This window comes from Callionymus lyra, chromosome 15 (genome assembly GCF_982586985.1).
Source record: "Callionymus lyra chromosome 15, fCalLyr1.hap1.1, whole genome shotgun sequence".
NCBI classification, from domain to species: Eukaryota; Metazoa; Chordata; class Actinopteri; order Syngnathiformes; family Callionymidae; genus Callionymus; species Callionymus lyra.
The window spans coordinates 16920841-16943560 of NC_141832.1; the positions used below are offsets into that span (position 1 = coordinate 16920841).

The 22720-nt window shown below is 37.5% G+C and overlaps 4 protein-coding genes across 7 annotated transcripts in view; 2 read left to right on the forward strand and 2 right to left on the reverse strand.

The window, feature by feature from the left end:
- cyth1a (cytohesin 1a) overlaps window positions 1-22720 on the reverse strand; it is a 282462-nt gene that overhangs the window by 208711 nt on the left and 51031 nt on the right. The window lies entirely within an intron of this gene.
- Window positions 517-11111, forward strand: LOC148065149 (guanine nucleotide-binding protein G(o) subunit alpha-like). 3 transcript variants are annotated; one of them, XM_087808576.1, is made up of 10 exons: window positions 517-625; window positions 939-1074; window positions 1169-1260; window positions 1981-2073; window positions 2857-3017; window positions 4810-4938; window positions 6324-6453; window positions 6569-6640; window positions 9722-9809; window positions 10852-11111. In XM_087808576.1, the coding sequence occupies exons 1-10, from the start codon at window positions 587-589 to the stop codon at window positions 11109-11111; spliced, it is 1200 nt and encodes a 399-aa protein (XP_087664702.1). In that variant the 5' UTR covers window positions 517-586. The 3 variants fall into 3 exon arrangements, with proteins under 3 accessions (XP_087664702.1, XP_087664703.1, XP_087664704.1); XM_087808577.1 differs by lacking the exon at window positions 10852-11111 and adding an exon at window positions 10416-10706; XM_087808578.1 differs by lacking the exon at window positions 10852-11111 and adding an exon at window positions 10252-10504.
- Window positions 11074-12472, reverse strand: LOC148065150 (neuropeptide B-like). The gene is made up of 2 exons (XM_087808586.1): window positions 12232-12472; window positions 11074-11205 (listed from the first exon to the last, which is right to left on the reverse strand). The coding sequence occupies exons 1-2, from the start codon at window positions 12469-12471 to the stop codon at window positions 11074-11076; spliced, it is 372 nt and encodes a 123-aa protein (XP_087664712.1). The 5' UTR covers window position 12472.
- The window catches only part of LOC148065151 (E3 ubiquitin-protein ligase rnf213-alpha-like), a 35365-nt gene continuing 28303 nt past the window's right edge, over window positions 15659-22720 (forward strand). For both annotated transcript variants that reach the window (XM_087808570.1, XM_087808569.1), the window contains exons 1-18: window positions 15659-15783; window positions 17244-17383; window positions 17535-17897; window positions 18404-18552; window positions 18619-18786; window positions 18852-19057; window positions 19133-19425; window positions 19497-19744; window positions 19824-20018; window positions 20102-20294; window positions 20386-20441; window positions 21182-21344; window positions 21407-21559; window positions 21633-21731; window positions 21817-21927; window positions 21998-22181; window positions 22259-22432; window positions 22503-22652. In XM_087808570.1, coding sequence (XP_087664696.1) covers window positions 15744-15783; window positions 17244-17383; window positions 17535-17897; window positions 18404-18552; window positions 18619-18786; window positions 18852-19057; window positions 19133-19425; window positions 19497-19744; window positions 19824-20018; window positions 20102-20294; window positions 20386-20441; window positions 21182-21344; window positions 21407-21559; window positions 21633-21731; window positions 21817-21927; window positions 21998-22181; window positions 22259-22432; window positions 22503-22652 — 3085 coding nt within the window. In that variant the 5' untranslated portion in view covers window positions 15659-15743. The remainder of the gene's footprint in view (window positions 15784-17243; window positions 17384-17534; window positions 17898-18403; window positions 18553-18618; window positions 18787-18851; window positions 19058-19132; window positions 19426-19496; window positions 19745-19823; window positions 20019-20101; window positions 20295-20385; window positions 20442-21181; window positions 21345-21406; window positions 21560-21632; window positions 21732-21816; window positions 21928-21997; window positions 22182-22258; window positions 22433-22502; window positions 22653-22720) is intronic.

Sequence of the window (22720 nt, forward strand, 5' to 3'; positions counted from 1 at the left end):
ATCAGACTACAAATTTGAAAAAGTATTAGATTTTAAAGCACTGTTTTTTTAATTATTTTTTTACGTGTTTTTTTTCTTCTAAATTCATTAATTAATTGAGTGTAAAATTCAATGTATTTAAAAAATAAATGTCGAAAAAATGTCTTGTGTAAGAAATTCAATGTATAAAAAAAATGTAAAAAATGTAAATGTAAATAAATGAAGTGTATATAAAAAAAACCACAAATCTTCTAAAATAGATGTTGTTTTAATTTATAATAAAGCGAAATTCCTCCTTGGCGGAAGTATGCACTCATGTGTGACTCATGTGTACCCGGCAGAACTTATTTTGAAGGTATAACTATATTCAGAAAACACCATCGATTAACAATCACCAACAAAACAATATTAATATTGTGTTAAAATGTAGAATATTTTAACGTTTGACGTGGGACTACTTTTTAGACAATCAACCCGCTTCCACTCGCACGTGCGCCCAATCACTTTAATAAATCCTTCCGCCTCCCACTACTGAGGTTGATATTCTTTCTGCCGCTAAATTCAACTTTTTTATTTGACAAACTTGACGCAAAAACTTACCCAAAAAATGTTTTGTTGTCTGAAAAGTCTGCCCACCTCCATGCAGGTACGTTATTAAACCGCATTTTAAACATTTTATCACAATTTTAAACGTTTTGACAAGTAGTGTTTGTGGCTAGTTGTGTTTAGCTAGCACCGCTTTCTGACGTCATACGTAAAGCATTTTTTTTAGTATAAAATGTTTATTATATTGTGTGTATTGTATTAATTATTGTACTTAAATGTAATTTGTAGGGCAAACTATGACACCAGTGAATTTTATTATATTATATTCAAAAATATATTATCTGAACGTGTGTTTGGTTGAAGAAACAACCGCTAAAATATTTACATTTTCTTTAAAAAAATATAATTTTCAGATCTGCATGGGTCTGTGTCTTGGTCAAGGCATCACAGAGGAGGCGAAAAAGGCCAAACTGAACAGTTCCAAGATAGAACAAGATCTTTGTGAGCAGGCCAGGACCGAAATGAATGTGGTGAAAATCCTCATGCTTGGTGAGTTTTTGTTGATCAATCTGTATTTAAAGAAGTGAAAGAGTTTTAAAAGCTGCTTCATTGATGTTTCTCTGCTCATGTTTGTCGGTCTCAGGTGCAGCAGAGAGTGGGAAGAGTACTCTGATCAAACAGATGAAGATCATTCACAGTCATGGATTTTCCAAACAGGAACTCATCACTTTCAAGGTAGAGAAATCACAGGGTTCCTGCGGATTCTTAAATAGTCACAAAAGATTTTACATTTATGAATCTATAAATAAGCTTTTTAAATGGCTATAATATGTCTTAATAATTGGAACGATCTTCCTCTCTCTCTGCGTTTCATGGATCTACTGACACCTTCAAGAAACATTTAAAGACTTTTTTTTATTCATGCAGGCTTTTCCTTGATTCTTTGAGACTCCTGTGTTTGTCTCGGTGTTACCTTGACCTTTTAACTTTATATTTTATTGGTTATTGTTTTCATTGTTTAAGCGCTTTGTGACCCTGGTCTGGAAAAGCGCTCTACAAATATTACTTACTTACTTAAATCAAAATGATTAAAAATGCAAACATGGTGACTTAAGATTTTTTTTTCGTTTGTTTAACATTTATCTATTTTTATTTTTTTTTAAATGTTGCTCATGTAGCAACTTTGGAATGAGATGTTCGCTCCGGGCCACATGTCTGAGGCAACGTGAATGAGACAATCTTTTGCAGCACAATGGGAGTCGAAGAAAGTTTTCCACTAGACAAAAAAAATCAGATTTACTTTATGTTAAAACAAACTGACATGTTACGAGTCGATCTTAAATGTAATTACATTATTAAAAATGGTCTTAAAATCTCAGCGTTCATGAAATACTATCTCTTGAAATGGATTTTAAAATAAATATAACATTCATATCTATTTTTACATGTTCACAGCCTGCTGTGCTTGATAACCTTCTGACGTCAATGAAGTTTGTCCTGCGAGGAATGGGAATTCTCCGGATAAACCTCGCCAACAAGAAGAACAAGGTAGGAGAAAGTTGCTGCTTTTAATTATTTAAAATTGTAAAAATGAAGGTTTGTGCCATTATAGACATTTGTAGGCAACTATGTAAATTCTAAAACGAGTTTAAATTAGTAATACATCTATAATTATTTAAATTTTGGTTGAACTTAAACTTTCTTTACGTTCTCTTTAGTGTAGCTTGGTTTAAGATATTCTCAATGTAATTATTCTAAATGCAATAAAGACATACCACAGAAAAGTTGCCTTACTTTCACGTTTTATTTTTGTTGTAACTCCTTTTGTTCTGCACTAGGTGTCACTCTCATGCTGTTGGCATTTTTTAAGGATATTAAAAAAGAAAGTAATGAGATTGTATGGCAAGCTAAATACAGTATACAACTCGATTCACAGTGAAAAATCCTATTTAAAACATGGCATTTAATTAATATATTTTTTGCTTTTGTAAGCATTTAGGGTTTTACCACAAAATAAATAAAAAAGGTCTAAGGAGAAAAATGAGTCTGTTCGAATTACAGAAATAAAGACGTGATAAAGATTTTAATATACCCAAATAGCTAAAAAATATTGAAATAATAAGATGCAGAAAGACAATAAATTCATCTACTTGTGGACAATGTTAAAAACCTATGATGGGACAGTTTTATTTTTTGTCACATGAGACAATAAATCAACAAAAATATTTTCTCATTTATACATTTTAACATTGATTAATTTTAATGGTGACGCTCACTGTAAATCCTGTATTTGTCAGTTTTAGTCAAATATCTGCTTCTCCTCCCTAACAGGTCCACGCTCGCTCCATCCTCTCCTGTAGTCAGTGTTTGGATGAGGACCAAGAACTGATTCCATTTGTGGCACATGCTTTATGTGCACTCTGGGCGGACCAGGGAGTCCGGGCCGCCACGGCCAGAGGTTGGGAGTTTGAGCTGAACGACTCCGCGCTGTAGTGAGTAAAATAAAACTATAGTTAATCAGGCTTTACTTCGTCATGTTGTTACTGATTTATTTTCCTCAATTTTGATTAATCAATAAGAAAAATTGTGACTTTATTTGAAGAGCATCATCGACCCATTTCCGAAACAATCGTAGTCATTTAATTCAATGTTTGGTTTAAAAGAGAATCACACTTTCACCCTTGAATTCTTTACATTTTTGAGGAATAGATCGACTACGTGCCATGGGTGCCCGTTATGAAAACGTTCATCAGTGAATCATCTACAGTATCATCCATAACATTTGACATTGTGTCAAATTTGACAGTGTTTTACTGAATTAGGCCTTTTTTATGTATATTTAAGCATTCTTCCCTTTTTCTTAAATACAGAACACAGAGAAAACCAGTCATTGTGTGGGTTAAGAAGAGCCACTTTGGTGTAGGGCTTTGTATTGGCAAGAATTTGGCGATACTATATGTATCGCGATACATGTGTGAAGATATGATATATTGTGATACTGTGGGAACGATGATACATTTTTCCTTTTAAAGACAGAACACTTTTCCTGGCTTATTTATTGACAAACAAATAAGCAAATACTTTCTCTGATCAAATGTGAAGGTGCTTCTCAAAATATGCGTTAAAACCAAAGTGTGAGTCCAAACATCAGCTTTAAAAGCTGCTGGACTCTGATGCATATTTTCTTTTTCACTCGTTGCTGCCATTTCACCAGTTTTGTTGTGACTTTGTCGCGGAGGAAATGACAAATGTTGCTACTAGTGGCCAGAATTTTAAGTGCAGCACACAAATGAATAGACGTGGTGAATATTTGAGTGTTTATTGTAAAATAAAGCATCAAATGTATTCATTTAAATTGAAACCATAAAATAACTTTGAATTCAAATAAAATATTGCAATATCGTTTGATATTTTCTTACATCTATACTGAGCAGTATATATTTTGTTTTACTTGGCTGTCAATCATGTGAAACATAATTGGTTCAGTCAATAAAAAAAATCAAGTGGCACACTTGGCATGATGTATTTTGGAGGAAAATAATATATATATTATGTGTGTGTATATATATATATATATATATATATATATATATATATAGCGTTATTTATTGGCAAAATCTCTAAAAGAAAGTTAAACATTTGTACTGTATTTAGCAATGCCAGTTTTCTAGCTGCCAAGGGGTAATTCTGCTTCCCAAAACAACCATAGAATTTTGAAATTGAAAAAAAAAAACGCGTGTAATCGAGATGCCTCTGTTCACGAAGGACAGAAAAGTGCTCTTGTCAAGTCGTAATCTTCTCAGTGAGCACGTTTCATTTCAAGAGTTCATGTGACAGACTCATTACAAGAATTCGATAAGGTGAGGGCCAGTAGAAGAAGAGAAAATTGGACCTGAGGGTTCTAAATCTTCTCACCGCACCATTCCCCCACAGATTTCCCCCTCTCTCGATTATATTGGATCTTACGGTGTCACGACTCATTTTAAATCCACATGAACTACATGTCAAATAACATGTTAAACTTGGATTCTAACTCTTACATTTTGACTCGAGAACTTTCTATCCTCTTCTCCGTCCCGCTGAGTCATCAGCGATGTGCAAAGAGAACAATTCACACCTTACTTCAATAAAACTGTACCTTCTACTTTAATATAAAAGTGAATTGTACCTCATGGTCTTGTCACGCTCTCCAATGACTTTGTCACTCATTTAAAAAGCTGCCATTTCAGAGGAATGCTCATTTGTGTTTATTATCTCACTCTGGGGTCGTCTTCTTCTCCACAGCTTTTTCGAAAACATGAGTCGAATAATCGCCCCGCACTACGTCCCCACGCCAAACGACGTCCTGAGGGTGAGGGTGAGGACCTGCGGCATCATCGAGACGCAGTTCCAAATCGATCAACTCATCTTCCGGTGAGTGTTTTCCTACGTTGTTGCGCGCGTTATTGAAGCAATATTTCACTCGCGAAAGCAACAGTTACGCCACGTCAGGCCCAAAATAGCACCCAAGTTTAATGTTCATCTGTCTGATGTGAGGATGTTCTTTATTGGAGACGAAACGATAAGAGAATTCAGAGAACACTGCTCATCAAAAAACGACATTTGTCACTTTTCTCCACTGTCCCACAAAAGCAGAAGAAGTGGTAATTTTCCTTGACGTCTAAATGATCCGTTTATATTATTTAGTTGCAGATAATCACATGAAATGATACAGATATTATTTTAACGGTAGAAAAAAAAATCAAAGCTTAAATGATACTGAATTTTAAACTTTGGACCTTTAAAAATGAGTCCATTGTTGTGCCCAGTTAATCAGGCTCATCGAACATGAACATTTAAGGGCAGATATCACCTTCATCGTGTTCGTATGTTGTTTGGTTTAATCAACAGCATTTATACTTTTTATCTGTATGGGTGTCACTCTCATGCTGTTGACACCCAGTGTAGTATATTTGTAAATTTTTTGCCATTGTTCACGTCAAATCTTGAATAGTTTTCATCATGGATACAACACACATCTCAGAATTTTCAACTATAATCGAACAATATCACAACATTTCTTCAACTATTATCAAACCATCTTTAAATACTTAAAAAAAAAAAGTTAACTTTGTTAACAGTTGTTTTCAAACTATTTTCAATCGTTATCACACCAATTCCAACTCTATTCCCAATTTTCAACTGATCAAAATGTTCTATAATTGTTTTTTAACTGGTATCAAACCATTTCCAACAGGAAAAAAAAACCCTAATATAATTAATTTCCAAATGATCCAACAAGTGTGAACAACGGTTCTTATTTTATCTTGCCACTTATTCATACTTGATGACTTTATGAATATTGTTCAGGGATTAAAAACCCACATCATGGATGTTTATGCGTCCTTCATAAAACCTACAAATCAATCTTCTTTTAAGGCTGATGCTGATGCTTCTCTGGATTTGTTGAAGGTTGCAAAAAAAAAAGTCTTCTGTTCCTTGACTGCTGTGAACGCAGTAGTTAAGTCGAACCGTCGCTTCACTTGTTAGCTTTGACTTTTGCCCGAGGAGAAAAACGCTTCACTCTCTTTGACATGACGACGGCAATCAACCACCTGGAGACTGTCTGGACAAAATGGAAAGTCGTTACTCGCGTGTCACCCAGACCTGTGGCCTCAAGAAGTACTTCAGACCAGAGAAGATGCTTTTTAATTGGAAATGTTCATTTCATAATATATATATATATATATTTAAATAAAATAATGTACTTGTATTTGACATCAATGAAAGCCTATTTTACAGTCTCTTCTTCCTGACAGGTTGTATGATGTCGGGGGTCAACGCAGCGAGAGGAGGAAGTGGCTCCGCTGCTTCGACTGTATTCAGGCTGTGCTCTTTGTTGTGGCCCTCAGCAGCTACGACATGTCCCTGATGGAGGACCCGTCAGTGGTCAGTCCATCTCCTTCCCTGGAGTTCAGAAACTATATATGTATATGTATCTTAACGTATAGTTTGACTGCTCAATCCCTTTTTTTTTTTGTGTTATTGTTGCAATCTTTGTCAGAATCGACTGCAGGAGAGTTTGAATCTGTTTTCATCCGTCTGCGTCAGCCCTGTCTTCAGTGAAACATCACTGGTGAGTTCGAAGCTGCTTTAACATCCCATTTGAATGTCTATTAGGACATTAGTCTCCATTAGGGCTGCACCATATTGGAAATATGTGCGATATTCGATATTGATGTCTTGAAGTGCAATATCTATTCTAGTACTATTATTTTTTTTCTTTCACCTAAAAATGGAGTACTGAAGGGGGTCCGGAGGTTAAGAGAAGGAAAACGATGCGATATTTCCCTTTTGTTTATTTCCTGGCTCTTATGCCGGCATGATCGGAGAAAAAATATCACTTATAACGCGCGACTTGCATCGGTTTCCTGCGAAACTGAGCGATATCAGAGAGGAGCCGCCGGCGCGTCGTGATATCACCAAATCAACAATAATTCCCACCTCCTTATACACGCACATACAGTGCCTTGCGAAAGTATTCGGCCCCCTTGAACCTTTCAACATTTCGCCACATTTCAGGCTTCAAACATAAAGATATAAAATTTTAATTTTTTGTCATAAATCAACAACAAGTGGGACACAATCGTGAAGTGGAACGAAATTTATTGGATAATTTAAACTTTTTTAACAAATAAAAAACTGAAAAGTGGGGCGTGCAATATTATTCGGCCCCCTTGCGCTAATACTTTGTAGCGCCACCTTTTGCTGCAATTACAGCTGCAAGTCGCTTGGGGTATGTCTCTATCAGTTTTGCACATCGAGAGACTGGAATTCTTGCCCATTCTTCCTTGCAAAACAGCTCGAGCTCAGTGAGGTTGGATGGAGAGTGTTTGTGAACAGCAGTCTTCAGCTCTTTCCACAGATTCTCGATTGGATTCAGGTCTGGACTTTGACTTGGCCATTCTAACACCTGGATACGTCTATTTGTGAACCATTCCATTGTAGATTTGGCTTTATGTTTTGGATCATTGTCCTGTTGGAAGATAAATCTCCGTCCCAGTCTCAGGTCTTTTGCAGACTCCAACAGGTTTTCTTCCAGAATGGTCCTGTATTTGGCTCCATCCATCTTCCCATCAATTGTAGCCATCTTCCCTGTCCCTGCTGAAGAAAAGCAGGCCCAAACCATGATGCTGCCACCACCATGTTTGACAGTGGGGATGGTGTGTTCAGGGTGATGAGCTGTGTTGCTTTTACGCCAAACATATCGTTTTGCATTGTGGCCAAAAAGTTAGATTTTGGTTTCATCTGACCAGAGCACCTTCTTCCACATGTTTGGTGTGTCTCCCAGGTGGCTTGTGGCAAACTTTAAACGAGACTTTTTATGGATATCTTTGAGAAATGGCTTTTTTCTTGCCACTCTTCCATAAAGGCCAGATTTGTGCAGTGCACAACAGATTGTTGTCCTATGGACAGACTCTCCCACCTCAGCTGTAGTTATCTGCAGTTCATCCAGAGTGATCATGGGCCTCTTGGCTGCATCTCTGATCAGTCTTCTCCTTGTTTGAGATGAAAGTTTGGAGGGACGGCCGGGTCTTGGTAGATTTGCAGTGGTCTGATACTCCTTCCATTTCAATATAATTGCTTGCACAGTGCTCCTTGAGATGTTTAAAGCTTGGGAAATCTTTTTGTATCCAAATCCGGCTTTAAACTTCTCCACAACAGTATCTCGGACCTGCCTGGTGTGTTCCTTTGTCTTCATGGTTCTCTCTGCGCTTTAAACAGAACCCTGAGACTATCAAAGAGCAGGTGCATTTATACGGAGACTTGATTACACACAGGTGCATTCATTTTATCATCATCAGTCATTTAGGACAACATTGGATCATTCAAAGATCCTCACTGAACTTCTGGAGTGAGTTTGCTGCACTGAAAGTAAGGGGGGCCGAATAATATTGCACGCCCCACTTTTCAGTTTTTTATTTGTTAAAAAAGTTTAAATTATCCAATAAATTTCGTTCCACTTCACGATTGTGTCCCACTTGTTGTTGATTCATGACAAAAAATTGAAATTTTATATCTTTATGTTTGAAGCCTGAAATGTGGCGAAATGTTGAAAGGTTCAAGGGGGCCGAATACTTTCGCAAGGCACTGTATAAGAGTTTAAGAATGACCTGACGCTAACAACTTAGCTCATTAGCATACGGCGAAGACGGACAGGTTTACACTTGTTTGGAAGTTCCACGATCTTATAAGAACGCTGAAAACAACTGAGACGAGATGAAAAGTACTGACAATATGTTGCTTTAGCAAAGGGGGTCGAAAGAGATGAGCTGCTGACTGGATCACTCGTGTTTGAGAAGCTCTCATAAGTAAGTCTTAATTCCGTGTATATATACGCGTCACCATAGCAACCCAGTCTAGCAAGCTGCGCCGCACAGCTCACAGACAGACAAGACGTAAACGACAACGAGACATAGAAGTACAAATTGACAACTTTAGAGAACGTGACACTGATTGGATAAAGTGCACATTTAATAAATGCTTGATTTATACAATAAAAAATGATAAATTGTCTCACGTTTTAGATGCATATCGCACGCCAATATTGTGATATTGATATTTCTTTCAATATATCGTGCAGCCTTAAGTCTCCAATCTATAATTTCTCTTTTCTGTATCGGCAAGAATCTGGCAACACGACCAATTTACAGACCATGTGACTCTTTTGTTTGTTTTGAAACAAAAATATGTCCAAACATCAGCTTTAAACAGTGCTGGAATTGACTGTATCCTCTCGTCCTCAGTCATCACCTAGGTCTTGCAGGATCTCATTGTTCCTTTAGATTGCAGAACACAAATGAATCAACTTTGTGAATATTTGCATGTTAATAACAAATAAAGTAAACCTTTTATTCAAAACAAACTATTTAAATATTGACCATGAAGTAACTGATTTAAAGGCAAAAGAAGAGTAAATATATCGTGATATATGGCAGATATTGTCTCACACCCCTATTTATTAAGGTGTTTTCACTTGAAAATGATTCGAACACAAACTCCACATGGACAATAATCCATTATATAGACTTTTTATGTCTGGTTATTGTGTCCATGCACTGTTCACGGGTCTATTAAATCAACAATATGTGCTCTCGGGAGTGAGTCGCTCCGAGCGAGATGAATAATAACCGATCTCTTGCATGCGTCTCTGCAGATCTTGTTTATGAACAAAACGGACCTCTTTAAGGAGAAGATTCTCCTTTCAGGGAGACACCTGAGGTTTTACTTCCCTGACTACAAAGGTATGTCGAACACTACATTTACTTGTATACGGTTATTTTAACAAAACGTAAAAAAAAGTCATTGAATTTCTGTCAATTTATTGAAGAAAAGCTTGACTCTGTAAAGCAGCCTTATATTTGTATTTTTTTTAGTTTTTCCTTTTTCCTGGTGAATTCTAAGACACCTTAGAGCCAGAGTAGTTACCTTTGAAAAGGGATGTTCATCACCAGTTTTACATGAATTTAAGCCTCATCAGGATTGTTTTTTGGCTTCACAATATCATTTGTTTTTGACTTAAACTTTACCAACATCTCATCACTCTATGGAAGAACCTACAGACCAACCCGTCACATTGACCTCTGTGATCTTCAAGGGTTTTCAGTCAAGAATGATGGTTTTAAGCTAGCGCCCCATGCTAGCTTTCAAGGCCATGTACTTTCTCCTCTCTTTGTCTATCTTAAGTGTTCTGGTCAAATGACCACATGGTGATCTCAAGAGGCACTTGAAGATAGTGGTGTCGGTCGAGGAGTTTTCTTAACCCCCGAAGTAGTCGACGAACATCTGCGCTCTTGGAAAGAGATGAATCCCAGAAGAAGCGGCGTTCTTAACCAACTCCACTTTGTCAGGAGAAGATGAAGACTTGGACGCCGCGGCGCACCACATCGCCGCCATGTTCTCGGCACGCAACGAGCGGTCGGGGAAGCCACTGATCCACCACTTCACCACCGCCACCGACTCCCGCAACGTCCAGGTGGTTTTCCAGATGGTCATGGATCAGGTCGTGAAGGAGAACCTGACAACGGTTCAGCTGCTGTGACGACGCGTCAATTTTTAAAAATGGTTTCCTTCTCCACACAAAAGGTTGTCATCGCAGCCTTGTTTTTAAAAGCTTTTAAATAAAATATTTATTTACCTTATTGAGTCGTGCTTTATTAACACGGTAACACTTGTTTAAATAGGTAATAAAATGGATGTCATAAAAGGAGAAATGTCGGTATGAAAAGAAGAGTCTATATCAATGTTGAACATGTTTTAATACCATCGTGTCTTTTGACGACGTAGGTGGTCGGAGGTCTGCAGGCTTGACGCCGCCACTCCTGCAAATCTTGGGGCGACAAAGGTTGGTCGTAACGCTACAACTGTTTCACACTTCAACGACTCTTTTTAAAACTCCACACACACACACAAACGAGTACAACGACCGGCTCGTCACGATAAACCCCCAAAAAAGGATGAAATGGAAGAAGGGGTGCAGTCGACGTAAACGACATCATCTTCAGGGGTTCAGTCGGCGGAAGCACAGTCCGCAGAGTCCAGAGTGAGGAACACGTCTGCTTTGCACTTGAAGGAAGCGTCCACTTCCTGCAGCAGCTGACACGTCTGCAGGTATGGAGAGATGTCTTTGATGCAGAGCGGCTGTGGAGATGCAGAGAAAAGACTTGTTTTAATGGTCATAAAAGCGCAATGAAAATGGTTTAGTACTTCTTTTTTTTCCCCCGATATACGTTTTAGTTTTTTAAACTAAGAACCAAAATAATATGCAACAAAAGATCAGGAAAAATGTAGCTCGACTAAAGAGTAATTTACAAAATAAAAATAGATTTAAATGGATCAGTATATTCAGTTTCAATTAAATGGAAAATAATCCGTACACTACGAGGTTCGATATTTTTTTCCTCCACTTTTGTCTTCAACTCTTGGCCCCTTTTTAATAATAAAAACACATTTGAGTATAATCACGATCAGATTCTAGTTCGAAAAGCATTTGCCGCACATGTTTCTACGTGATCTGGGTTATATTTAATATGGATTTTCTGTCACTTCAACCATCACTGAGCTACACAAGTCACAAGAGTTAATCTTCCTCTCTCTTTGCGCTTGATGGATCTACTGACTCCTTCAATAAACATCTTAAGACGTTTCTATTTGTTCAGGCTTTTTCTTGATTTTCTGGAACTCCTGTTGTGTTATCAGTTTTATCTTGATCTTTAAAGTATATACTTTATTGAATATTGTTTTGATTGTTTAAGCGATTTGTGACCCTGGTCTGGAAAAGCGCTATACAAATAAAAATGACATACTTACTTAACAGGATTTTATTACAGCAATTTTGAAAGTGTATTTTGTATTTTTTTTTAAATAAAAAAACCTAATTTACTTAAATGAGTTGTAAAATGTAATTTTAAATCAAATAAAACAAACCGAAAAGGCGGATAAAACGTCTAAATATATTGGAAACTAACTATTAAAAATAAATTAACACAAAGGATAACATTGGAATTAATGTAAAAAAAGAAGGTATAATAATCAAATAAAAAAAGATGATAGGCGACATTTTAACTGACCACATTTATTTAATTTAAAATAAAACACGCAGGTGGTTACAAATAGAAAGTGCGCGTAAAGACGCACTGTCCAAACCCACAAAAACAAATCACTGACCATCGTCTTCATGTGGAAAGAAATCTCAGGGATCTCGTTGTTGGACGCGGACTCCCTGCTGTCCGGTTCCGGGTCCACTCTCTTGACCAGCGAGGACTTGCGCATGCCGGACAGCAGTCCGGACGCTCTGCCCACCGAGTAGTAGCTCGGCCCGGCCACTTGCTTGTACCAAGCGCCGGTGCGGCTGCAGGACAGCAGCAGAGAGAGGAGCATCATGGGAAACACGAGTCTGGCAGGCATGTCCATGATCCAGCAGTCTGGTCCAGAACCACGGATGTCGCGTCGCGTCCCAAACGCTTTATAGAACCTTCCACGCAAAACTCGTCACGCAGGTGTCACTCCCTTCAATTTATAAATAAATATATATATATGTAAAAAAAAAAAAATGTCACGCAGGGTTTCTTCAGCTTTAGAATGTTTTTGGCTTATTTAATTCAAATATAACATTTGTAACAAATATAAACAGAAAATGACGTAGATTTATGTCGCCGCGAATATTCAGTATATATATATATATATACATTTAAATATGCAAAGAATAATAATATTTAATACAAAAAGCCAAAACATATATATAAATCAAAATGATGTATATCATCGCCACAACAACAACAAAAAACTTTACAATTGTTAAACAATGGCGTCGTTAAATCCCTACGGCCTGTCTGCTGCCATCCAGTGGACAAACTAAAGTTTTTTTTTTTTGTTTTTTTTTAAATAAGTCTATAGTTTACATTTGTTAGTAGCGAAAGTTATCAGTCTCTCAGCTGCTCTTGAAGTCCTTTCTCATTGAAACACAATTAGAGATTTACTGGTGACAGTTGAGAGGAGATCACTGGACATCACTGGACAAACTGACTGGTCCTGCAACACCAGAAACCAAAACCAGACCATGTATATAAGAAGGTTCAGAGTAGACTGTACTTTCTGAGGAGGCTTCGATCATTTAACATCTGCAAGAAGCTCCTCTGCATGTTCTACCAGTCTGTGGTGGCCAGTGTCCTGTTCTTTGCTGTGGTGTGTCGGGGTGGGAATGTGTCCGAGATAAGTGTCAACAGGTTGGACAGGTTGATCAGGAGGTCTGGCTCTGTGGTTGGCATGAAGCTGGACTCACTGGTGACAGTTGCTGAGAGGAGATCATTGAACAAACTACTGTCCAACATGGATGATGAGAATCATCCTCTGAACACTGTCATCAGTGAGCAGAGAAGCAGAATGAGTGCACGAATACTCTTACCCAGGTGCAAAACAAATAGACTCAGGGACTCATTCATTCCTCGGGCTATTCTGAGTCCGTCGGGGGCAGGAGTGGAGTGAGAGTATCTGGATGTTCTGTTCTATGTTAGTCTTTGTTTCCTTTGTCTTTGTTGTATTTCTTTGACCCATGTTCTTTGTCTTTAGACTTCGATCGGTGTCATCTTGTTCTTTCTTTTTGTAGAAACGTTGTTCTTGTTCTTGTTTTTATTTTGATGAATCTATTGGCTGTGTTGCTGTGATCTATCTATCTATCTATCTATCTATCTATCTATCTATCTATCTATCTATCTATCTATCTATCTATCTATCTATCTATCTATCTATCTATCTATCTATCTATCTATCTATCTATCTATCTATCTATCTATCTATCTATCTATCTATCTATCTATCTATCTATCTATCTATCTATCTATCTATCTATCTATCTATCTATCTATCTATCTATCTATCTATCTATCTATCTATCTATCTATCTATCTATCTATCTATCTATCTATCTCTATCTCTATCTCTATCTCTATCTAATCTATCTATCAAATCATGCTTGAATTATACTTAGTCTACATGATGGTAAGAAAATGAGTAAAGTTTGAATTGTTGGTGAACTATGACTTTAATTAGTTTAGTTATATTAGCTTCGAAACTAGTTTTCTTCAATCAAAATACATCATGTGTGTGTGAGTGTGTGTGGTTGAACGACCTCTGCTTGTTTTTTGGACAGCGAAAGAGAACCGGATTGCAAAGAGATATTCCACAGATACATGTATTAAAACATCCCAGGTCCGGCTCCGGAGGGAATCGAACCGATGATCCCTCCTTGAGGGATGAGCAGCGTTTCGAGGAGTCGTGTCACGGTAAATCAAAAGTCTTCCTTAATACTGTCGACCATAATTGTCAACACTTAACTATACTGACATGTGACCATCATTCACACCAAAAACCTTCAGATTAAACGACATTTTATGATTTAAAGAAAGATCAAAGCACCTAATTGAATACCATTATGTGCGTTTTAATGTCATGGTGATGAAGTACAAGTTCAGCTGCTTTCATTCTGCAGCTTGACTTTGATGAAAAATCTTCATGACTTTTGTTGACTTGAAGCATCAGATGCTAATCATTTTCTTTGTTATATTATTAAAACAATCTCATAATTCCTTTTATTTTTTTTCTGAATAGTGTAAAATAGGTGATTAAAAATAATCATTATAAAATGATCGATGTTGTCTTAATAAATACAGATCATCAATTTGGTGAATGAGAACATACTAACTCGTGTAACTACAACTACTGTGTGTTAATTTAATGTTAACTTTGTATACAATAAGTTATTCTGAAGAAATGCTCTACCCGGGTTTTTTAAAAGATCTATTGAGTAGAAGAGAAAATCCTGAAGTGTATACAGAACTATTAAAGACCATAATGTCGTCGAGGAGACACATTTGTTGCTGATAATTTGGTTGTGAAATGCTTTAGATAAATTAAAACATTGTTTATAAACACAACTTTTGTCTCCGAGAGACCCCAGTTAATGGTCTTTTAAGGAATTCAGAAGATGTTTTGAATCACTTTAACCCGCAAAACAGTAGATTAGATACAACTTTATAATGTAGAAAAATCATATCAACCCTCCTGTCTTACATGTTTCAACTGCAGAAGTAAATTTTGCATACTAAGAATTGAGACACACTTACACACTGAAAAATACTAACTTTGAGTACGCAAGTATGCGATTTGAGACACAGCAAATGTGCCCTGCTTTGTTTATACAACGAGCCCCTTGGAGATGGGGACTTCCTGGATCGATGGCGCGCGGTGACAAACCACCTCAATGTTTGACCAATGACAGCAGAGTGTGTGTTGAAATATTTCAATGAAAGACACATACTGATAAGTACAATATAATTTCAACATCTGTTTAAGAGGCACACAGTTCAGAATATGTTCACCCTGATACTACTATATTCCTTTAAAAAAAGAAAGAATAACTGTGTTTAGTGTTGAGCAAAAAAAATGAAGAAGGGATTCTGTGTTTTGTTGTTGTTCGCTGCAGAAGGTGCTGCAGTGTCGCAGGACAATGTATTTACAGTAAATCATGCCGTTTACCATAAACCGAAAGTAAAAAGAACATATGCGGAAACGAGCGCTCGTCGCTGCAGCATTTCAGTGGAGCAGCTCGTAGTTTAGACAGCGGATGCCAGAGAGTCTCGCCGGAGTTGACCGATGCTTTTAGGACATGTTTAGCCGCAGCCATGACGGACGTCAACCGCAATGAGCTCCGAACAGGCGCCGGTGAGTCCCGTAAATGGAAACCTTTTTTTTTTTTTAAAGTTGAGATATAGCTGCAAGAGCTAGCTCGACTGTTAGCATGTCTGGACATGTTCACCCGGGGTCATGACACACGACGCAGGCTCGTTTTTTTGACTTATTTCACACGATATTTCGACATTAATTCCACGAAAAAGTCACAGTATTTGAACCGTCAACACGGCAGAGGCTCGGAGCTCGGAGCTCGTGAGACGTCATGACGGAGGCTCAACTGGGACATCCGGTGTCTTGTTATATAAATGTTTTATTACCGTCAAACTGTTTTTTAATTATTATTTATTAGAATTAATGACGAATAAGATTCACAAGGGATAGTCGGCTCGTGACAAGATGATAGAGGTGAAACTACTTAAAACACATGAAAATACTTAAAAAAAAACATTTTTTTTTACTAAAACAAACGACCTATATTGTTGAGTTTTAATACTTGAAATGAACTATTCGGGTTTATGGACAAAAACTAGGTTCCATAAAAGTCGACTTGCCAGTCTTATCATCATTTTTTTCAGTCTTATCTCACAGACACATGGTGATGGGCGTTGGTGGGAAATGCTGATAAAACGAAACTAACTAAAACAACGCAGAGAGAATATATTCTTGTTAGATTGTCATTTAGTTTCTGTTAAATTGGTATCACTAACAATATAAATTACATTAAATGTATTTCTATTATAAATTACCAGGTAAAAATGTTCTGAAGACACAATAAATAGATTAAATCTTCTTCCTTGCCTTTACTTTCAACTATCGTCTTTGTTCCTTCTTGGCACGCAGAGCAGAGCAACCTGGGAGTGGTTGTTGGTGGAACAAGTGATAACTAAATAAGGACTGTTCGAGGATTAAATAAAAGAAAAATCAACTTCTTATTATTTAATTGTGTTGCTTTACTGATTTAAAATAGTTGTCGGGGGGTGTTGGAAAATATTTGTCTTTCAATTCATATTCGATTTTTACCATAGTTCCTTAATGGTTAATAGTTTAATCAAGTTTTTTTTTTAATCAAATAATTATGATTTGTTATTTACAATTAACATGCATATAATCGCGGTGTTCATTTTTTTTAACCTCTAGATGGTGCTGTTACAGCTAAAGTAACAATGAAGTTCCTGGCGATGGATGAGGACAAGATTATACAATTGACTCCAGCTGCTTTCAAAGCTTATGTTTGGACATATTTTGGTTTCAAAACAAGAGTCATGTGCTCTGTAAATTCTTCAAAAGTGAAGTAATCAGACAATACCATAAACATAAACTTCTTTCTACAGTACCGCAATATATCGTGACACGTATCGTATCGCCAGATTCTAACTGATACAGACCCCTAGCAGTAGGAGTAATAGTGGGATTCCATCTTTGCTACTTTGTAAATAAATGCAAATTACTCAAAACTTATCTCTTGTGTTACAAATACATCATTCATGCAGATCCAACTGGAGGTCAACGAGGGCCTTCAATCCCAGACCCAAACAACCCGGAGCAGAAATCTCTGCCCAGTTTGAACACATCAGCTGAAAACAGCCTCACTGGTCCCCAGGATGCAGCGACAGGCGGTGCAAAGAAAAGGGTGAGTATCTCCTAAATTCAACTTCCTTTGTGTGGTTTGTAAAAAATGTTAACATAACCTTTAAAAATAGTACGAGTGAAGAATCCAGACATGTCTGCTAACTCACTCATTGCAACTTTCCTGTATAAGTATCGTTTTCATTTTGTTGCAGAAGAGGAATAAAAAGAGGAAGAATCAAAAGACAAGTGAAAACATTTTGTCATCAAATCCCACCCAAGAACAAGCCAACGCCTCTCATGAGAAGACAGAGGCATTTTCGGAGAATGAAAACTCGGCTGATGAGATGTCACACGAAGACGGATCCTCCCAACCAGAGGCCGTGGACGAAGGGAATCAGTCCAAGAAGCCACCGAATGAAAAGGATGCCATTAAAGCACCGGTGACGGATGAGAACGCCAATATGGAGACCAAAGGGAAGCAAAAAAAGCAAAAGGAGAATAAATCAAATGGGGAAACGCTGAAGGAGAATAACCAGATTCAAACTACTGGCATCAGTTTGCAGGAATCATCGAAGGTAGTTCTGCTAGGAAACCATACTTTTTTTTAATAAATCAATAATTCCCCTTTAAAGCAACAATACATTTATATTTATTTTTCCATGTTTTCTGTAATAATTGTTTTCATTTTGAGCAATAACAATGGTTTTCAATACATTCATTTTGAGCCCGGAGAGTGTTAGGTCGTAGGAAGATAGATCAGCAAACGGACAAAGCAAGAGCCTTTATTTTGTTTTTCTAAACAAATTGAAAATTTGCTCTGACGAAATAAGAGTTTTTTTTATGTTATTACAGTGATTGGGGCGAATTTTAAAACAATATTTTTCAATCTTACGTATTGGAGCTTTAATCTGTATTTTAGTTTAGTAGCGGTGAACAACTGGTTCAAATGTAAGTAAGCAAGTAGGTCATTTATTATTATCTCTTTATTCAAATCGCTATTAGCAGGTTTTTAGTTTGCAGAATCAACGGAAAGACATTCCAGTTAATATATTTACATTTTTAAATATTCTTCTCTGTAAAGCATGACAAACAAACCAAGAGAGACGACACAGACCCTACTGTTGACCCACGAGTTCCAGGAGACCAGGGAGAGACCCAGCGGTCAGAAGGAGGGGAAGATTCTGCCGAAAATTCAGAAGCAAAGGAACCTAAACCTGAACCAACCATAAGGTAGAGACAACTTGTTTTTATCAATTAATCACGTGACTGAATTTGTTTTGTTTTCTTTCAACATAGTCGGTCTTGCAACGTGGAAACGCCTCACAATGAAAGGATCCACATACATTTCCATGCAATCCTCTCAAAGGATTTCAAATTTAATGTGGATTTTGATCGGATCTTTGTGAGAGCTGGACACGCGATCGGCACTTGGAAGGAAAATATAGCTGAGCTCTTTGTGACAAGGTATTTCCTCCCAAAAAACATTTCCAAGTGAAATAAAGGTTAAAAAACATTTCTTATTCACGCAGGGATCTTGGAGAGCATGGCTTTTTGGTGGAAGGCAGTATGATTTCCAGGAAAGCTGCGGCCATATCAGGATCGATACCCTACAAATATGTGGTCTACAAGAAAGACAAGGAGAAATATAAATATGAATACATTTACAAAACGGATTCATCCCATAAACATACCGACAGATCCTTGTTTGTAAAGCCCCACCTCCTCACTCCTGATGGTATATTCAAGTTGTTTAAATGCTTTTTGATTTGCTCTGAGACATACATGTTTGACTTGAATGTTCTGGTTACAGGGGACTGGCACCAGTATGACGATATCATTTGCGCAGAGGCCTCAAAGAATTGGTTTCAGCGTAACGTCACGTCCCGTATTACGTCTGATCAAAAGACATCTCTGATCCAAGGCCGGAATATTGCTGGAAATGTTATGCTGCAGCGCATCTTCGATCTTCTGAGTCAGTGGACAGATCAAAATGTGAAGAATTTCATGATCCAGCTCAATCAGTTTTTTCAGATTTATTCCAATCCTTGCGTATATGAAGAGAAAAGTAAAAAGTGGACCAGCTTACAATATGATGATGATGATGTAAGTCAGAGGTTGTCTGCGTTCTTGATGTGCAGTTGAAACTGATTTGATCTCTTTGATTTTTTTTTCAGGTGAGAAAGTTGCTTGCTGAGTTTATGACTCCACAGCTGGATAATGACACGGAAGGAGTCGGTCGTTATGTTCGAGATCCATTGAAAGCTGCTTTGGTTTTCCTCTATGTGGGGATGAGGTACAAGATCAAACTAGAGCATCGAGCGTTTGATGTCCTCTGCACACAGTTGTGTCTGCCGAAACTACCAAAGGACAAGTTCGTCCAGTACTGGGAACAGCTGTCTCGGGATATCAAAGTCCTTGGAGAGTAAGTTGATTTAAAATGTTCTTTTAAAATGCTCATCAATAGAGAAATCCATGACAAAAAATGATAATCTTCGTTTCAGTTTGTCCACCTTGCTTATTAATCTGATGAATAAAACAAGAACTATCCGATGGACTCTGGTGTTGCCACTCCTCCACCTTGTGAAAGGCAGGGAAAATCCATCTCTGGTCCCGTTCTCCTCCAACGTTAAGTTCGAGTCCTGGGCAGGTTTATCAGATTTTGTGAATAAACCCCCCTTAAATGATGACACTTCAAGGTAAGAGATAAGGGTAGAAAGTTAAAAACTGCATTCATGTTATCAGGGAATTACTTATTATTTTTATACATTTCATCTTTCAGGCAGTTGCGGGAGCACTTTCTCCCCCGTGCTCACCTGTTTGAAGTCGACCCGCTGGTGATGCGTTCCTGTCTGTACCTGCTGAACTTTCAACACTTGAAGAGACACAGTGAGCAGTTCAGTGTTGATCTTTCGGACATGCTCTTCGCCTTCTTCAATAAGGTTCCTGTGGAGATTAGCTATACAAACAATGAGGTTGGTGGCGTCTGTTTTATCAAACTTGATTGATGACGTTTCATAATTTTTGGAACTTGTTAATTTGCTAATTCATTTTCTCTCAAATCAGGAAGTGTTGGCCCTTCTAGCCCACATGCAACAGAAACTAATCAAGGGAGAATACAGGTACTGAAACAACTCTACTTTTCCAATTCAAAGTTTGCAGGCATATACTGTATATATATATATATTTACTGTATATATATATAAAAGTAAGTAATAGTTATTTGTAAAGTGTCTTTCTAGACCAGGGTCACAAAGCACTTCACACAAAACAGAATCTAAAGCAATGCACAGTTGACAACTAAGACAAACACAGGAGTCCCAGAATAAAAAAATCTTAAAATGTTCTTGAATGAGTCAGTAGACTCCATCGTACACAGAGGGAGAGAAAGATCGTTACAAAGCTCCAGATCAATTGTCTGGAATGATTTCTCTCCTCTTGTCCGGAGAGCGTGTTCAGGAACCATCAGTAGATTCTGATCCACAGACCTCAGAGCCCGAGCTGGGGTGTAGGGCTGGACCTGACCATGAATAGATCTGAATGTATGAACCAGAATTTTAAAATAGATGCTGGAAGAAACTGGTGAAGAGTGTTAAGGATCGGTGAAATGTGAGTTCTTCTACTAGAGCGGGTCAGAATCCTCCCTGCAGAGTTTTGTACTGCAGGCGAGACAGCTCCTAGTTGTTTAGGCATGAAAATGAAAATGAACTGTTGGAATATATATATTTTATATAATTTTATATATATAAATAAATAAATAAATATATATTTATTTTTCCTTATTTCTATATTGCAAATGTATATATATTTCTATATTCCAAATTCATATATATAATTTCTTTGGTCCAATTTTGTTTGTCAGTTTCCCGACAGAGGCCTACAGGAATTACTGCCTGGAAATCCTGGTCAAACTGTTGGAAAAACTGTGTAAAGGACTAAAGTCACTCATGAGCTTCCCTGACATTCCAATGTCCTGCATATCCCTGCTGGCTTCAGTGACAAACGTTGTGTGTGACAAGCAACAGGTGCGTGATTTGTTGCTAATGTCACCTGTGAGTTGAACGATCTAAAGTAAAATCTCTCCTAGGAATCCAAGGTGGAAACAGAGAAGCAAAACACAGAGAAAATGATTGTTGATTGCAGTGACATTCTTGGACACTGGTTGAGTTTGCACTACAAAAAGCCTTTGCTCAGCCGACCGAACTTTTCTCTCAAATTAGAGGCTTCGAAAGAGATTGAAGTGAGATTTACTGGGAGTTTTACAAGCTGCTGTTGTATTCAGTTCAAATAAATCAATCTTGTTTTGTTTTCAGCTGTGGAAAAAAATAATTTCCATAAAATTCAAGGATGAAATCAGTACCAAAGATTGGAGAGAAAGATTTACCAGGGATTTTGAAGCAAAGTATAAAAAGGTCTTGTATACTTTAATTTTAACAACATTAATTTATTTTTTTTACTGAGAGACTAATAAACGATTTCTCCTAATGATGTTCAAAGGTGAATCCTAAGGATCAGGTCGAGTACTACTGCACAGAGTTCGAGAAACTTGGTGTTATCACTAGTGGTGTGGAGCGATGTGCCCTGGAAGCGGTTTCGTCTTTCTGTCAGGTGGAGACACTTCACTCAACAGACATCGTCACTTCTGCATATTAACTTATGATTCCTTTTTTCTTCACAGTCAAAGTCTGTGGCAGAACTTTTCAAAAAGTTCAAAATAGACAAGAAGTTCGGGAAACTTATCTCAGTCATCATCCAGAAATCCTGGCCAGTGGACCGACGGGGACGGTTTGAAGATGATGCCGAGGTTGTTTTTGAACACCTTCTCTCTTGGACTGTTGCTGAGGATATTTTCCGAATACATGGTAGCGAATATGGGGCTCAAATCATTTTCACTAAGAATTCTTTATCATAAATGACCATTATAACCTGGTGTTTGCAGGTGCTGAGGAACATCTGACTGAGAGATTGCCTAAAGCGGCGAATGAAAAACTTGCAAAAGCAATATCCATATTCACTTCCATCACCGAGCAGTTAATCGATGGAAACATCAAAATAAAATTGCTTAACATGATTTTGCAGAGGAGGACAATCTTTTCTAAGTTGCTGGGAACAGGTAATACAATTGTCTAAAACAGTTTATTGTTCAGGATTGAACTGAAGATGTTTGGCTTTCACAACCACAGATTGTCTCTCAAAGTATCAAAGCAACGAAAATGCCAATATGAAGAGACTCCTCCAGTGGAGGCAAGCAGAAGTTCACGCTGTATATCTGGAAAAGACGTACTTTGACATTTTCTTCGATACGATCCAGAAACTGAAGGAGCACAGAAAAAGTAGGAAAATACGTTAATAAATGTGTGCCATTGAACTTTGTATACTCACACTGACACTGAATTTTTAT

Coding starts and splice junctions, on each gene's coding strand:
- LOC148065150 (XM_087808586.1), bottom strand. CDS start 12,471: ATGCCTGCCAGACTCGTGTTTCCCATGATGCTCCTCTCTCTGCTGCTG. Junction 11,206..12,231: donor CTTTCCACATGAAGACGATG/GTCAGTGATTTG, acceptor GCATCTCCACAG/CCGCTCTGCATCAAAGACAT.
- LOC148065149 (XM_087808576.1), top strand. CDS start 587: ATGTTTTGTTGTCTGAAAAGTCTGCCCACCTCCATGCAG. Junction 6,641..9,721: donor TCTTCAGTGAAACATCACTG/GTGAGTTCGAAG, acceptor GCGTCTCTGCAG/ATCTTGTTTATGAACAAAAC. Junction 9,810..10,851: donor TTACTTCCCTGACTACAAAG/GTATGTCGAACA, acceptor TTGACGACGTAG/GTGGTCGGAGGTCTGCAGGC.